Raw genomic sequence first — 18,557 nt, 5'->3', positions numbered from 1 at the left:
AACTAACGTAAAAACTCACACTTTTAAAAAATTAAATTAAACAAAATAATCTACGATACGATTTTCAGAAATACCTATTTTTGCAACACTACACGCAAGCTAATTCGAATTTCTCAACTTCTTCCCTGCTCCCCAAACACCATAATAAAATGCGGTTAAAATCTAGCGTGCTGAATACATCTCGATTACTATGACGAAGATGACGATTAGTCAAATAGTCTTTATACGAATCAGCAATACTCATTTTGATCCGGGCTACATCTTCTTCGGTTGAAACGAAGGCATTAATAAATCTCAGAAGCCCATTTACAGAAATAGGTTGAACTGGAATGAGGCTGCATAAAGTATTCAGAAACGGCGACGAAGAGGACATTAGTTGATTTTTGAAGTCGACGGATAACTCGACGGTTGCATAAGCACCGGTGATAAATTCGTTGAATTTTCTAGAACGACGAATGATCCTATAATGAAATTGGCAATTCGCATCGTCATCGGGGAGAAAACACTCTCGAAGAATTTTTTGTTTGAAATCGTTCGCGGTTTGTTTTTCTGGCCAAATGAAACTCACTAACTCATTCAAGTAGCTGAAATACTTGCCCTCACGTAGTAATTCAACGCACAATCCACGTACAGTTTCACTGATGGCCATGGTGTGCTGCTTAAATTCAGCCATCTCACGTTCGTTGTTTTCGAAGCACAGATTCATTATTCGTTGCAAATCTTCGCCTCGAGCAATGCCAATCAACAGGTGCCAGCAGTTGTGCCAGAATGAGTTTCTCTCTGTAGAAGATACGCGTTGTAGAATAACCAATAACATCTGGACGTTTATCTGCGATGCTTCGTTACCATAAGCAGAAGGGCTATTGCGAAAAATTTCCAATAACTCGGTACCGGATATGAAATCTGCGATCGCTGATTGTTTAAAATTATCCGGAATGTTGTTCCACATTTCACCACATAACTGCAAGTAGCAGTTATTTGTGACTACGGAAACGCCATCGATGCCATCGTAGCATTCGTCCGCCATTCTTCTGTAATGATCTTTCAACAAGCCTTGCAAGAAAACACATTTCGTGAAAGTGCTCTGATTCATTACGTCTCTGATGTACAACCAAGTTCTTAGAACGAGTCTTTCATCGTTCCAGTAAGTCCTCAACAGATATAACATCAAGAAGGGGCCGTGCTCATTGACAAATTCCTTCAGCTGTTGATCGCTCAGTTTCGGTAGAATGATCCTGACAAAAATTTGCTGATCATATTTGTAAGCGTGGACAGCTTTTTGCATTTGGTTTTCGACAGACACGCCTTTCCAAAAGTACTCCAACGAAGATACAGTAGCCCAGTTGTACTTATCGAACATTTCTTCGTCGATATTAACGTTTCCCTCGGTTAGACTAATCTTATCCAACTTATTCGACAGACGACAACTCCAGTAATACACATGCGGGTGTCTATCGAAATCAATACTATCGATATCCATGTTGGTCGAAACAACTGGCCACATTCGTCTGATATCGCCTTCCAAATAATACGCGCAGGCGATTCTAAATTTCATATCATCGCTGACTTCATCACAACGCAGGATACGTTCGGCTGTCCTACGAAAATGTACAGATCCATCGTAATCGCACACAAAATCATCGAACTTCGCTAAAAATTCCGACCAGCACGCGCTATCCGAAGTATATTGAACAGAAGTTTTTGGCCAGCGAGTGAGCGAATTCCGTAATACTATGACGTATTTATTGATGAGATCGTAAATCGTCGATGGTAAATCAGGAAGACAAGCTTTCCATGGGATATGCAGAGAGAGATGGTCTTTTTGCCCAAACCCGAAACATTTTAATAGACCGGTTTGGCGAGCTTTATTCATTTCACGGCGCCATATTTCGAGGCAAACGGTTATTGCTGATAGTTCTTTTAGCGATACAGGAGTCGAATGAATTATATCGTACACTTCTGGCGAGACTTGAGCCATTTCGTCAACGTCCATTTTGAACCTAGAATTGTAACGATCGAATTAATCGTCTGATGACAATACGACTGAACGTATGGATAAGTGCATAAAACATATGACCAAATTCCAAAATTACTTTTGTTAGTATGCATTCCAGCTCACAAGGGAACCTCTTGAGGTGTCACACTCCGATTTGAACGGGGCCGAGATTTTCGGAAAGAGCATAGTCTAAAACCCCCAGAACAGGATATCTAACGGATTTTTTTTTGAAAAAATCACTACTTTTTCACTACTTTTTTCACTACCTTTTTTCAACCAAATTTTCAGAATGCCATTCACTCGACGACCACCCCCCCCCCCCAACACACAAAAAAATTAACAAAGTCAAATTTTGCACATGAAAATTTTTTTAAAAAATTGAAACTGGAAGAAAATTTGAAATTTTAATCAAAATTATTGAAAAGAACAATACAAATAAACGAGCTTAATAATTCCTTAGACAGGGTGTCAAACAAAATTTCAAAATAAAAAATCAGGACTTTAGCAGGACATTTTTTTAACACTGGAGATTTTACAAAAAATAGGGGGCAAAATTTTACATTAGAATTTTTTGCTTTTAGTTTTCCAATGTCTTCAACATCCCAAAATTTTTTTCAAGCCGCGGATGTCGAAAATATAATTTTATCATTTCAATTTTTGATTTTTTTTTCACGTTAAAGGTTCTTGCTCATGTAGCGAATAAATAACTTTTTTTTTTAACAAACCAAATTTAATTTCGAGAGGGAGGTACATAAATGTAAGAAGCGATGATTTTTAGTGTGATGAATTGGTTAATTAATTACTTTGCTTCAAAAGTTTGAAATTCAAATTTTTTTTGAAAAATTCAAAACTGAAAAAAAAGCAAACGAGCCCGAGCAAAGCGAGGGCAGAATAAGCGTTCAAAAATTCATGTTTCGAGAAGTGAAAAAAAATTCTTCATACAGGGAGGAGTTTATTTTTCTGATTCAAACTTCGAACATTTCTTGAATTTGAACAATAGTTTGTCACAGGGAAAAAGAGTAAACAGCCCGAGCGAAGCGAGGGCAAAAGCTCTCAAAAATGTGTAATTCAAGCTCTAAAAAAGTCGACAAATGAGCTCTTTTCTACGGAATAAAGATCGAGAAAAAGGAACGAATTTGAATTTTTTCATTTTTTCACTACCTTTTTAACAAAATTCACTACTTTTTCACTACTTTCACTACCCATTTTAAAAATCACTACTTTCACTATACTTGCACTACCTGTTAGATACCCTGCAGAACTAAATTTTCAGCTGCCCAAGTTCATTTTTCGATTTTTGGCGAATTTTTGAAAATTAAAAATAGTCTGTTTTTGGCGATTTATGATTTTTGCTTGAAAAGTACGTACTTGATCAATAAAAGTGGTCAAAATAAGTCCCACATTTGAGCAGATTTTGGGAGTGACACCTCAAGAGTGGTTTTTTGACCAGCTTTTTTCAAAATTAAAAAATCCAAAAAATCAAAAGATGACGGTTTGTGAGGAAATTTTTGAAATTTGCGCGAATCGCTATATTTCTTCAAGAACTAACCCCCGGAGCGCAAATTCTACCATTTCCAGGCGCTTTGGAGCGAGAGTGACACCTCAAAAGACCACTCATGAGGTGTCACTCTCAAAATCGCCTCAAATGTGGATAAACTCGTTAAACAGGTCGAGTATAACACACAACTCGATTTTTAGCTGCCCAACTGCATATTCACGCCTTCTGGAGCAAATTCAAAATTCTGGAGAAATTGAAAAATCGCCCTGGAGGCTCCAGAATGGCCGGAAATGGTGAAATTTGGATTTGGGTAATTAATATTAGTTTTGGGACTTATTTCGACCATTTTTATTGATCAAGTACCTACATACTTTTTAAAAAAAAGCATAAATCGCCAAAAACAGTCAATTTTGAATTTTCAAAAATTCGCCAAAAATCGAAAAATGAACTTGGGCAGCTGAAAATTTGGTTTTGGGGGTTTTAGACTATGCCCTTTCCAAAAATCGCGGTCCCGTTCAAATCGGAGTGTGACACCTCAAGAGGTTCCGGTTCCCTTGTCAGTAAAGTTTTTCTCCTTTTTTACGAGTGTAATAATTTATCATTACCCACCCAAGGTCAATGCCTATGGGAATCTGATGGTAGACTTGATTGGAACTAAGGTCTCAACATGTATAGAGATTTTTTTACGTCTACATATTGGTGAAATATTTCAATGCAAAAATATCAATTTTTTTAGGTTCCTGCTTCAATATGTTATACTCTTAAAATTATACATATGTATCACGAAAAATTGTATTTCTCGTCAATTCGTTGACAAATTGGGGGGGGGGGGATTTTTTCACATGTTCGTCTAAACATTAGTAAAATATCTCAAAAGTGCAAAAATTTGCATTTTTCAGGTTTTTGATGATACTTACCTACTGTAAAATTTGTAATTTTTTTTTCTCGAAAATGAAAAAAAAATGACAATCCAAGTTTTTGACATGTTATTTTACATAAAAAGGACTAAAATTGAGATTTTGTTCAGAATTTTTACTCGCCAAGATCATGGCTATATCTAAATTATTAGTTTTTAAATCCATTTTTTTCTCAAAGTAAAACAATTTTTAAAAAAAGTTCAAAATTCTAAACCACGTACAACCGGAGCAATTTGCAACTGAAATTCGGAGAACTTTGAACGAGAAAATGTCCGGTTTGCGTTCATTGACATCATTTTGATGATCTCTATTCTCTACGTCTACACATATGATCTGATTTTGAAAAACATCGAAGACCCCTCGTGCAAAAATCCGCCGATTTGGCAAGGAATGACCCTCTTGAATGTTACATTGAAGTTCCATAAAGTGAAAGTTTTCCACTTTCAAGCGAAAGATTAAACTTGAAAAATCAAATCGTGATGTTTGAAAAAAAAAATGAATTAAATTAACAACGTTCTGAATCGAAAACGAAATCGATCTCAATAATAAAAATTACGAAGACGACTCCTTAAAATTGCGAGAAATGAGCAAAAAAAAAAAGGTGGAAACATCAATTAAAGCATCTTCTTCTTAATTTTAAACAGTCATGAAAATTATAAAAACAATCTCAAAACTTTTTTTTATAAACTGAAAAATAATTTGGTATGATGGCGAAGAAAAAAAATTTGTTAATTTGGGAATAATTTTTGAATATGTTTGCGACTCAATCTTCATGAAATTTTCAATTTTTTTCTTCGGAAATTATGACTACTCAATTCTTATAAGCTGCTGAAAATCTGAAATTCACTTTGGCACTCCAATTTCAACATGCTAAGTATGTATGTAGAATTGTAGATCGAAGGTGGTTTGAAACCGTTCAGTTCTGGAGTAACCGCCAGTCTTTATTTTGAAATTTCCAGATCTTCAAAAAGTGTCACAAAAATCGGGATCACTATATGATACTCTGAACGCGTTTATAGGTGCAAAATTAATTTCCGACAGATTTTATGGCATCTCCAGGAAAACTGAAATTTTTAAGTGTTGAAATTAAGCTGCACCGATAAATTTTAGGGTTTCGGCATCATCCAGTAAATTTTTTTTGGAAATTTTAACTTTCAAAAAAACTGCTGGAGGCATCGAAACTGCCCAGAATTGTTTAAAAAGATTTGGTACGTCAAAAATAGGGCACCATAATCTATCAAATTTTGAATTTCTGGGTTAATTTGTTGTAATTTCGATTTTTCCAACTTTTGCTCGAAAATTTCCAAATAAGTATAGGTACTTACTCACTTATTAAAAATCAAAAATTGCACTTCACTTAAAATTCTGACCGGTGATGTATTTTTGCAAACTCTCTCGATTTTGTTTCGTCCGGGTCAAAAATTTATTCTCCCTTTAAAATACTTTTCTCGTCATTGTACTTTTTTTGGGCTCATACTAGATTTTTTCCAAAAAAAATAAGTTACCTTTAGTTCGAAAAAGTAACCAAAAAGCATCCCAAAAAAAGACAAAACGCCAGCAAAATATTTGAACGAAAAAAAAAAATTACAAAAAAATTCACATTTGATGGAAATGTTTCTGGCGTTTCGATTTTGAAACTTTTTTATAAAATAGAGAGACTTGGCAACGTTTTCGACAGCAAAGTCAGAATTTTTGCTAATTTTTGGCAAAATAAAGTGAGACTTGGACTGGCAGAAATCCAAAACTTTTTGAACAATTTTTGACTAAAAAAAATTCGAACTTGAAAATATTTTGAAAAAAACTACAATTTGAAACAATTTTTGGCCATTTTAGCGAAAAACCAGCTGTTTGGGCGAGAAAGCGATATTTTAAGGCAATTATTGACAAAAAAACGAGACTTTAGGAATATCTTCAATAAGTTTGCCAAAAAAGAAGAATTTTTTCAAAATTTGTCAAAAAATCACATTTTATCGCAACTTTCTTCGTAAAATTTTTTAAGGAAAAAACGACTTTTCTATATTGCTAAAAAGCTAGAATTTTTGGCAATTCTTGACAAAAAACAAGACTTTTGAATAATTTTTAAAAAGACTAAAACCTTTTGAGCTGTTTACAAAAAAAAAAACAGAATGTTGATGTTTATCAATTTTTGAAAAAGCGAGAATTTTCGACAATTTTTGGCAAAAAGCATTAGGTACTATTCGGCGATAATTGGCAAAAAAAAACAAAAAAACACCTTCTCGCAGTCTTTGTTGAAAATGGGATACTTATTCAATTTTCTGGCTAAAAAACAGGACTGTTTGACATATAAGCGACAGTTTCTAGCCAGAATCAAAACTATTCTGCAATTTCGACAAAAGTGAAATTTTTTGCTATTTTTGACAGAAAGCGAAATTTTGAAAATTAATGCTACCAAAAGGCAAGGCTTTGTAACCGTGACGCTGAAAATGTAGTGTAACCAGTTCGAAAAGAATAAAAAAGAGTAGCATCGGAAACCAAAATGTAGTACATAACTGAATAAGGTATTTGTACATGAAAAGTAACCACTAACCAGGTACACCTACAAGCTTTGATTTTAAGACGTTTGAAGGTAAATTTGAAATCAATTGTGGATTATCATACCCAAGACCATCTTCCAGCTGCCTGTCAAAGGAATCGGTCAGAATAGAAATGGATTTAATCATATTTTGATACTTTTCACGAAGCACAAAAAAACTGATTCATTCGAAAACCAAAATCCGATCTTCGAATTATTGAGGGTAGGGAATTTTCGAGGCCAGTGAGTGTAGAAAAGGGGTACAAAAAACCGAGCTCAAAAATATATCCGGGAGCGAGTACGAGCATTAGGAGAAAGAACTAACAACGTAAGCTAAAAGTAGCCTAAACGAATAGGGTATTTTCGATCTTCATAATAATAGGAGGTGGACAGGACACCAGGCCAGCAAACAATGCAAAGCGAGAAAAGCCAGAGGAAACAGCGTGATCGGATCAGATCAGAAAACTGGGCATTTCGAAGCAGATCTGATTAGAGATCTGTGTGTGTGAGCAGATATTTTCATAGCAACCCAGAGAAAAGCGAACCTATAAGTGATGGCAATGTGTGGTCAACATGAATAAGCCTTCACCATATTTTTCACGTTGATTTCCAATTGTTTATTTCATTCGATAACGTATTCGGAGATACTCGCAAGTACTTACTACCATTTTGTTGAAATTTTCACTCATTCCTCTCGTTTTGATGATGATCAATTTTAGACCATCGTTAATAAAAATTTACAATCGATAGTAATCATAATACATCACAAGAAAGTGATATTAAATTTAAAAATCATTCACGACACCGAAGGATATTGCTAAAATTTTTATTGCCAATTTGAGAATTTCAATATTCTTTACTCGAGGTAAATAAACTCAACAATCAATACAGGTAGAACATGAATTAAATGATAGGTATGACTAACTTCAAGAATACAAAAATAATTATCACATAAAAAATTCTATCTCAGAACTCGTATTTGAACATAAAAAACTGAACACAATCTCTACTAACTTACACGATTCGTTAGAATTATTTCGTAACACTACGCGCATCTAAGTTTAAACTTTTCAACTTCTTCGTTGCTGCCCAAACACCATAATAAAATCAAGTCGTACTGAGTCTCACTGAGTACGTCTTGGTATTGGTTACAACGACGAGTATCAGTAACATGCTCCTTCAACGAATCAATCATACGCATTTTGATCAGTCCTACAGCTTCTTCGGTTGAAACAAACGTATCAATAAATTCGATCAGCTCTTCTCCATAAACATCGTAACAGCGAATAAGGTGGCATGATCTATTCAGAAACGGCGACGAAGACATAAGTTGATTTATGAAGTCGTTGGATAAATCAACGCAGTTATAAGCATCGGTGATAAAATCCTTGAATTTTTCAGCACAACGAATGATCTTGTGTTCAAATTGACAGCTCTCAGCATCCAGAAAACACTCTCGAAGAATTTCTTGTTTGAAATTGCTCGCTTTTTGCTTTTCGGGCCAAATGAAATTCACCAAATCGTTCAAATATTTGAAATATCTGCCCATACGTAGTAAGTCGACACACAATTGACGTACAGTTTCACTGATGGCCATAACGTTCTGCTTAAATTCAGCCATCTCACGTTCTTGGTTTTCAAAGCACAGATTCATTACTCTTTGCAAGTCTTTGCCTCGCACCATTGCAATCAACAGGTGCCAGTAGTTGAGCCAGAATGAGTTTCTCTCTGCTAAGGATACGAATCGTAGAATAATCAATAACATCGCGACATTTAGCTGCATCATTTTGTTATAAGCGCATGGTCTATCGCATAATTGTCTCCACAAAAGGGTACTAGACATAAAATCTTCGATCGCCGATGGTTTCAGATTATCTGGAGTCTTGTTCCATACTTCACGACACAAATACAAGTAACTATTTCTGAATATGGAAATGCTAATACATCCATCGTAGTATTCGTCCTCGGCTCCTCTGTCATGATCTGTCAACAAGCCCTCGATGAAAACATCGACGGTGAAAGTGATTTGACTGATTACGTTTCTAATATACAACCAAGTTTTTAGGACGAATCTTTCATCGTGCGGATAACTCCTCAAAAGCAGAGGCATTAACCATCGGCCGCGCTCGTTGACGAATTCGTTCAGCTGTTGATCGTCCAGTTTCGGTAGCAGGATCCGTACAAAAGATTCCAGACCTTTTTTGCAGATGACTGTAGCTTTTCGCATTTGGTTTTCGCGAGACACGCCGTTCCAGAAATACGCTAATGAAGGTGTACTACAATAATAGTGACGATCGAACATTTCTTCATCGATGGTACGGTTCACTCCAGTTGGTATAATCTTATACAACTTATTCGTGAGACGACAAATCCAGTAATACGTATGCGGATGTGTTCTAAAATCAATACTATCGATGTCCATGTTCTTCGAAACAGAAGGCCACAATCGTCGAATATCATCTTCCAAATAATACGTACAGGCGATTTTGAATTTCATTTCATCGCTGAATCTATCACAACGCAGCATACGTTCGGCTGTCTTAAGAAAATGTATGACGCCGTTGTAATCGCACACAAAATCATCGAAGTCTTCTAAAATGCAACTCCAAGCGTCGTGGTAATGCGAACTATATCGTGAAAACACTTGTGCCCAGCCTGTGAGTGAATTCCCAAATATTACGAAATATTTAGTAATGAGATCATAAACTGATGGTATAACAGGTAGATCAGCTTTTTGTAGGATATCTTCAAAGGTTCCTGACCCAAAGCGGCGGTTTACTGACTTGCTTTGGCGAAATTTATTCACTTCGTTGCGCCATATTGTAAGGCTAACGGCCATTGCTGACAGCTCCTTCAGCGATACCGGAGACGAATGGATCATATCATACACTTTTGGCGAAACTGGAACCATTTCGTTGTCTTGGTGTTGTTCAACTTCCATTTGAACCTAGAATATCGTAATGATCGAATTAATCGACAAATCAGAATACACCCTGTCTAACAAAATATGAAAATTAAAAAGAAGGACCTTTTGGAAGGACGATGACATTTTCAAAATTGAAAATGTACCAACGCCAAAAAAAACTTCAAAAACTTTTCAATTTTTAAAAGCAACGAAAAAATTATAATAGGTACCTGGTACCTAATATTTAGATACGCCTGACCAGTAGCTTTTCCAGGGTGTCTGGTGTAGGTATATCAAATTCAAAAAACAAAATTTCGTACCTTTTTCGTATTTTTTTCATATTTTCAATGAAAATTGAGTAATTATTGGGAAACTTGGTACTTTAATACAAATTTTAATATCGGGGATTGTACTCATACTTATTTTTCTGAAAAATTATAACTTTATAGTAACTAAACAGTAATCAAAAAAGTGATTTAAAAAAATTTTAATGTAAAAAAAGAGGTGAGCATACTCACAACTTTCCATACAAAACATTACATTTTATTTTCAGAGGCGTGACGAATCGATGTGTGGTGGGAGATTGAGGGGTGGGGGTGAGACTGAGAAATTCTCCCAACTTTTCGAGCCGAATTACAAGAAGAAACGCTACATCATATCACTTCAACAGCAGTTACAAGTGCTATGATTGCTCAAGAAACAAGTACTGATCCAGAATTGTCAAAATTATTAGCTGATCTTCGTTCAGGTGCATGTGTCGACGAAAAATTCACCATTTCAAATGGTATCATCTTACGTGGCGATCGTGTTGTCATTCCGAAGAAACTTCAACCTGCAATTATGAATGAATTGCATATGACCCACTTAGGTATTGTCAAAATGAAGCAGTTGGCGCAAAATTACTGCTATTGGTCCGGAATTGACGCTGATTTAGAACGTTTAGTAAAATCCTGCGTTCAATGTTCAGAATACCAGAAACAACCAGCCAAGGTCAAAGTTCATCACTGGGAAATTCCTGAAAATAATTTTGATCGAATTCACATCGATTTCACCGGTCCCAGAAAAGGCTATCAGTTTTTGATTGTAGTCGATGCAAAATCAAAATGGCCAGAAATCAAGATTTTCAACAAAGATCCAACGTCGTTGTCAACTATGCTCGCACTCGAAGAATTATTCACAGTTCACGGGTATCCAAAAATTCTACCGATCATGTGAAATTAAACATGTTTAAAACATTACACTGCGATATTTTTTTTTACAGGGGTAAAAAAATCTGGAAAAACATGATGAATTGAATTTTTAAGACGAATTAGGTAAAATAAATGAAAAATTGCATTAAGCTGAAGTAGATTATTCACACTCGAAACAAGTACATAGTAAGAATTGGAAAAAATTATTATTGATCATCTTTAGATAATGACATCAATAAAAGAGTTTAAACATTTTTTCTAAAACATGAAAATAATTGCTCTTCGTTGAATTTTTTTCTCAAAAACTGTTCAAGTGTTTCACTTCAGCCAACATCTGACTCAATTTATTCAATTTTCAAGATATTTTGATAGTCAATGAGGGCGTTGCAGAAGTCAAATCAAAAGTACAAACTGATATTCGTATTCAACGCCCCCCCCCCCACTTCAATCCAATAAACCATATGTCACAAGGTTTCTTCAATTTTCAGTAAATCTGGTGGGAGGGGGGCCAATGGAGACTTCAGAGCGGCTGCATCAAAATAAAGAGTTGATATTCGTAATTAGCGTTCCTAAAAACCGAATAAACCAATTGTGACAAATCACAACCTTTTCAATTTATGATATTTTTTGTACATCGTAATCAGAATTTTTGGCCATTTCCTCCCCCCCCCCCTTCCCCAAAATGGTTTTGCAAATCCCATCACAAAAAGATCTCTGATTATTTGCAATTTCTGATTTTTTTAAAAAACGAAAGCTTGGGATAATTTTCGAAATTGAAAAAAAATGGAACATTGACAATTTATCAAAAACCAAATCTTCTCGAGAAAAAAGTGAGAATTTTTTCAGCAGCTGATTTTGAAAATTTTATAGCAAAAGGCAAGCCTTTTCCACTGCTTTCGGCAGAACACAAGATTTCTGGCCAATTTTTTGAAAAAAAGAGACTCAGCTAAGACAGAGACAGAATCAGTATGAATGATTTTTTTGTTTTGTATCAGAGGAAAAGGCGGACTCTGGACCATCAAATAATGTAATGAGAGAAAATCAGGAGGAAGGGATAGGTATCTATTATTTCGTTGACATTTTTTTTTTTTTTTGGTTTATTCTTCATCTTTTCAACGCTCAATTTCAAACCATTCTTAATAACTTTTCTTACAGCATAGCTCAATTCTACGTAGTATTAAAAAAAAAATTAAAATAATTTGAAAAAAAATGCTCAAAAAGCATAAAATTCACTAAAAATAATTCGACAGAATGATGTACAAAACACTCAAGAAACGCATTAAAATTACCAAAAGTAATAAAATAATGGTAAAAATTGAGAAAAAATATTTTTTCAAATGTTGAAATGTTGCGACAACTTGCTAAAAGTGCATGAAAAAGTGCCAGAACCCTGTTGGGATGTAAATAAAACACTGAAAAAAGAAATAAAGTTACTAAAAATTACAAAAAAAAAAGAAATTCCCTAAAAATTTGCCAAAATGTATTTCCAAGTTCTCAGGAGCAAGAAATTGATTATTATCAAAATTTTCAAAAAAATCTTAATTCTTCACGAAAATTGCAAAAAGGTCTATACCTACTCGTATTTTTGTAAGCACTGTAAAAAATGTCAAAACTGCCCTAAAAAAAAAATTGTTGTTTTAATTAACATTGCCAGAAAATGAGGTTGGCAAAATAGTGAAAAAATAACTGTCTTCTAATTTCAAAAAAAAAGAATCAGTTTTTCATAAAAATTGAAAAAAAAAATCTTACCTTTTTTGTCGAAATGTTGCGAAAAATCCTGTAGAAATGGTAAGACATTTTTTTCAAAATTGAATAAAACCCCCACAATGTGTGGTTTTTTGCCACAAATGCAAAAGAAACCTTTTCTAGTCAAAATATCCAGAAAGTAGTTTCTTGCCAAAATATTTTGAAAAATTCAACAATTCGTAAAGAATGCGAAAAATGCCTATTTTTTTAAAATCAAAAATGCCAAAAAGCCTCAAAAATTTACCTTTCGTGTAAAAATTGTGAAAAATTCTACTTTCTTGTAAAAACTGTAAAAAGCACCCATTGTTAGTCAAAACTGCCAAAAAAAAACGATTTTTTAAATATCTGTTGAAATTGGCAAGTCTTGCTTTTTTGCACCAAAATTGCCAAAAAATAAGCCGGAAAAATTGCTGTTTTAATTAAAATAGCCAGAAAATCTGGTTTTTGGCAAAATTGTGTAAAATAACTGTTTTCCAATTTCAAAAAAAAAAAAAGAATCAGTTTTTCATAAAAATTTTCAAAAAATCTTACCATTTTTGTCGAAATATTGCAAAAAATCTAGTATAGTAGAAATTGAAAGATATTTTTTTTTTAAATTAAAAGAAATTTGTGGTTTTTGAATCAAAATTTTCAAAAACGTTTTTTTGCCAAAATTGAATAAACCCCTCCAAACTGTTTTTTTTGCCACAAATGCAAAAAAAAAACCTTTTCTGTTAAAATATTCAATAAGTAGGTACATATTTTGTCGCCCAAAAATCTGCTATTTTCGTCAAATTTACCAAAAAATTTTATTTTATTTGTCAAAATATTCTGAAAAATTCTGCGATTTGTAAAGAATACAAAAAATGTATATTTTTTTATCAAAAATGCCAGACAGTCCCAAAAGTGACCTTTCGTGTCAATCTGTCAAAATTGTTGAGTCTTGCTTTTTTTTGGCAAAAATTCTATTTTTATTGTTTGCCAAAATTGCCAAAAAAAAGCTTGGATTTTTATCAAAATACCAATAAATCTTACCCTGTTACTTTTTTTGTCGAAATTATCGAAAAACCGATTTTGTTTGTCAAATACGCTAGAAAGTGTAGTTTTTTTTTTGGCAAAAATCTTAAAAGCACCTGTTTTTTTTTTCAAGTCATGATTGGCCAAACATATTGAAAAATCCAACATCATTAAAAATTTTACGTCTCGTTCATGTTAAAATTACTCAGAAGTTTAATTTTGTTACTAAATTTGCAAGTTTGGAAATACAATTCTTCGAGAAAGGGGGTACCTAAAAATCACATTCTGCGTGAATCTTTTCCCTCAGATCCGCCACTGATCATGACACTCTGGAGAAAATACATCTAAAACTTTATACGAAGTTGGCGAATTTAAATAATTTTTTATGTGATCTTCACTCTTTCTAGGTAACCTTTTCTCAACGCTGAACGCTCAATTTAGCATCATTCCCCATGAAATAACTGCACAATGAATTCAAATTTAATGTAGATTTTACTCGAGGCACAAACTCATATTTATTACAATACAAAATTGAAGAATAAAAAATGTACTCGTAAATAATGATAGTACTAAAAAACTAACGTAAACCTCACACTTGAAAAATAAAATGAAATTAAAAATAAGTTACGACGCAATTATCAGAATTACTTTTGCACAGGGACTGAAAGCTAGCCAAAAGCTGAAAGCCAAAAGCCGAAAAAAGCCGAAAGTTTCATATTTGTCACCGAATTTTGAAAGTTGAAAGCTAGCCAAGTTTCATTTTGAAAAAGTCAAAAGCCAGCTAGAAGTTTCATTTCATACGGCTTTTTACCAAGCTTTTTTTTATAGTTTTGATTGAATTTTTTGAAATTTTTTTAGTTGAGAAATTGGCTTCAAAGTATCGATTTATCACTCTGAAAATATGAAGTTTTCATTCGTCTATGGGAAAAATTGAATCAAAATTCACCATTTTAGACAAGTGATCCATAAGTAACAAATTTACCATCTATGAATACGGTGCTTAGTTATTTTTCATTCAAAATTTCAAATTTAGCTGATTTTTAGAAAAACCGAAAGCTAGCCAAAAGCTAGCCGAATTAATTGCTAAAGCTGAAAGCTAAAGCCAAAAGTTTCAGTTTTTTCTTTCGCAAGTTAGAAGCTGAAAGTTAAGTTACATTTTGAAGCTTTCAGTCCCTGCTTTTGCAACATTGATTCGAATTTCTCAACTTCTTCCTCGCTCCCCAAACACCACAACAAAATCTTATTAAAATCAAACATAACGTTTTTGTCTCGAGGTTCTTCACTACGAAGAAGATGACGATTAATGGTCAAATACTCTTTCACCAATTCAGCAATACGAATTTTGCGCTGTACTACAGCTTCTTCCGTCGAAACGTATTCGTGAATGAATTTGATAAGCGTATTCGCCCAAACTTCTGAAAACATCGGTTGAGTTTTGAAGTCGACGGATAACTCGTCGACGGTGGTATAAGCATCGGTGATGAACTCGATGAATTTTTCAGAACGATTACTGATCCCAGAATAGCATTGACCGAGAAAATACGATTCAACAATTAGTTGTTTGTAATCGCTGGCGGTTTGCTTTTCGGGACACATGAAACTCACAAACTCAATCAAATAGTTGAAATGCTTGCCCTTTCGCAGTAATTCAACGCACAATTCACGTACAGTTTCACTAATGGCCATGGTGTGCTGCTTAAATTTAGCCATCTTACGTTCGTTGTTTTCGAAACACAGATTCATAATTCGTTGCAAATCTTCGCCTGGCACCATTGCAATCAACAGGTGCCAGCAGTTGTGCCAGAATGAGTTTCTCTCTGCAAAGGATACGCATCGTAAAATGATCAATAGCAGCTCGACGTTTAGCTGAATTGTAACACAATAATTATCAGGCATCCACATATCAAACTGAAACCTTTCCAACAACTTGGAACCGGATAACAAATCTGCGATCGCTGATTGTTTCAAATTATCCGGAGTGTTGTTCCATATTTCACTACACAAATACAAGAAACTATTTCTCACTACGGAAATGCCATCAAAGCCATCGTCGGATTCGTCCACCACTTCTCTGTGATGATCTTTCAGCAAGCCCTGCATGAAAACATGTTTCGTGAAAGTGCTTCGATTCATTACGTTTCTAATGTACAACCAAGTTTTTAGAACGAGTCTTTCATCGTTCCAGTAAGTCCGCAACAGGTAAAACATTAAGCGGTGGCCGCGCTCATTGACAAATTCCTCCAGCTGTTGATCGTCCAGTTTCGGTAGAATGATCCTAACAAAACATTGCGGATCGTAGCAGTGAACGTCGACAGCTTTTTGCATTCGATTTTCGACAGACACGCCTTTCCAAAAGTACTCCAACGAAGCTTCAGTAGCCCCCCAGTACTGATTCAACATTTCTTCATCGATATTAACGTTTCCCTCGGTTAGACTAATCTTATCCAACTTATTCGACAGACGACAAATCCAGTAATACGTATGCGGATGTGTTCTAAAATCAATACTATCGATGTCCATGTTCTTCGAAACAAATGGCCACAATCGTCGAATATCGTCTTCGAAATAATACGCGCAGGCGATTCTGAATTTCATATCATCGCTGACCCTATCACAACGCAGGATACGTTCGGCTGTCCTACGAAAATGTACAGCGCCGTCGTAATCGCACACAAAATCAGCGAATTTCCCTAAAAATTCCGACCAACATTCAAAATCCGAAGTATACTGAGCAGAAATTGTTAGCCAGTGACTGAGCGAATTCCGTAATACTATGACGTATTTATTAACGAGATCGTAAATCGCTGATGGTAAATCAGGAAGAACAGCTTTCCATGGGATTTGTACTACAGACTCTGAGTCACGTTGCCCAATCCTAAAACTTTTTAATAAACTGGTTTGGCGATGTTCATTAGTAATTTCACGGCGCCATAGTATTTCCAGGCTAACGGTTATTGCCGATAGTTCTTTTAGCGATACCGTAGTAGAATGAATCATATCGTATACTTCTGGCGAGACTTGAGCCATTTCTGATACTTGGAGTTGTTCAACTTCCATTTTGAACCTAGAATTGTAACGATCGAATTACTCGACTGAAAGTATATGGATACATAAAACTTATGACCCAAATTCCAAAATTACTTTTGTTAGCATGCATTCCAGCTCAGTAAGGATTTTTTTCCTTTTTACCAGCACAATTTTATCATTACATACCCACCCAAGGTCAATCAATGCCCATGGGAATCTGATGGTAGACCTGATAGGAACTAATCGGGTCTTAATATAGATCTAATAGAGCGGGCAAATAGCGGTTTTAAAAAGGAAAAAATTGGCACATAAATTTTTTCTTCGGGAATGTGTTCAGATGGACCCTCCGAACCACAAAAAAAACCGACTCTCCTACCCCTGGAGGAAAATTTTTCAGGGGACTGAAACCGGTTCTGATTCACGTTTTTTGCGTTTTACTCAGTAAATATTAGGTTTTTGAGAAAAACTACCATGACGAAAAATGTTCCCCTTCAAATTCTCGACAATTTGATACTGCGCTCGATACCCATTGCTCAAGGGGGTGTCCAAAAAAAGGGGTGGAAAGAGTAGGTGTTTCAAAAAAGGTCAGTCCAATAAGTTGATCAAAATTACCACTTAAAATCATTCGTTTTCGCTCAAATTTTTTTTACAAAGTCTACTCACCCAACTACTAATTAAACTACCATTGGTTTGTCTTCAACCCTCCTCGGGGGTTCGTGAGGGTTGCTTGATTTTTCAAGTAACACACTACTGAATCATATATTTGAAAACAAATCTGGAGTGCGATATATCGAATATCATGTTTTCGAGGTCGCTGAATACGAATATGAACTTATTTTTTGCATACAACCCCTCAAAGCCCCTCTGTGCCCCAAAATGTGGATCAAAATTTTGAAAAATCGTGAAAAGTCGAGTGATATATCGAATGGTACGTTTTCGAGGTCGCCGAGTGCGAATATGAACTTATTTTTTGGGTCCCACCCCCCAATGCCTCTCTGTGCCCCAAAATGGGGGTGAAAATTTTGAAAAATCGTGAAAAGTCGAGTGATATATCGAATGGTACGTTTTCGAGGTCGCTGAGCACGAGTATAGCCCTATTTTTTGGGCCCAACCCCTCACAGCTCCCAACTGCCCTAAAAAAAGGCCAAAATTTTGAAAAAATGTGAAAAGTCGAGTGACATTGAATGGTATGTTTTCGAAATCGCTTAGTACGAATATGAACTTATTTTTTGCCTACAACCCCTCAAAGCCCCTCTGTGCCCCAAAATGAGGGTTTGAAGTTGGTAATAATCATTCATTGAAACTTTGATGAGGAGAGAACTAAGAAGGAGAGAGGGATTCCAATCAGCAGGAAAATTTTTGAACAAAACTACGTAAACTAAAACTAAAGAGCATGCAAAAATACCCAACAGCAAAAATTTCAGTTCTAGGCATTTCAAGTCCATTTTTTGATTTTTGGTAAACATTTTAAATCGTTGCAAAAAAATTATTTTAAAAAAAATTAAAATTTTTCGTAACTAAGCAGAATATGTTTTGTAGTTATTTTGAGCACTTCTGGAGTCTCTTGCAAATTTCTGGAAGTTGAAATTTCCACAAAATGCTACCAAAAATTTTCAAAAATCTGCTGGAGACTCCAGAACGACTCGAAATGGCTTGAATGTGTTTCCAGTCGATTTAGGGAATCGAAAATAGAATACATACTAAATTTCAGCTTTCTAGCTTTATTAAGTAAAAATGTTATCCTATTTA

General features: G+C 34.9%; 2 protein-coding genes across 2 annotated transcripts in view; one reads left to right on the top strand and one right to left on the bottom strand.

Annotated features, from left to right (window-relative positions):
- Positions 1 to 10,728: 10,728 nt before the first annotated feature.
- LOC135848429 (uncharacterized protein K02A2.6-like) lies at positions 10,729 to 11,064 on the top strand. The gene has a single exon (XM_065368331.1). It carries the CDS (start codon positions 10,729 to 10,731, stop codon positions 11,062 to 11,064), a length of 336 nt encoding a protein of 111 aa, XP_065224403.1.
- A 3,196-nt stretch (positions 11,065 to 14,260) lies between these two features.
- The window catches only part of LOC135847744 (uncharacterized), a 128,638-nt gene continuing 124,341 nt past the window's right edge, over positions 14,261 to 18,557 (bottom strand). The window contains exon 4 of the mRNA XM_065367441.1: positions 14,261 to 16,845. Coding sequence (XP_065223513.1) covers positions 14,913 to 16,838 — 1,926 coding nt within the window. The 5' untranslated portion in view covers positions 16,839 to 16,845 and the 3' untranslated portion in view covers positions 14,261 to 14,912. The remainder of the gene's footprint in view (positions 16,846 to 18,557) is intronic.

This window comes from Planococcus citri, chromosome 5 (assembly GCF_950023065.1).
Source record: "Planococcus citri chromosome 5, ihPlaCitr1.1, whole genome shotgun sequence".
In the NCBI taxonomy this organism is placed as follows: domain Eukaryota; kingdom Metazoa; phylum Arthropoda; class Insecta; order Hemiptera; family Pseudococcidae; genus Planococcus; species Planococcus citri.
The sequence above is the reverse complement of the archived record's forward strand: the minus strand, read 5'-3'. Positions and strand labels throughout refer to the sequence as shown.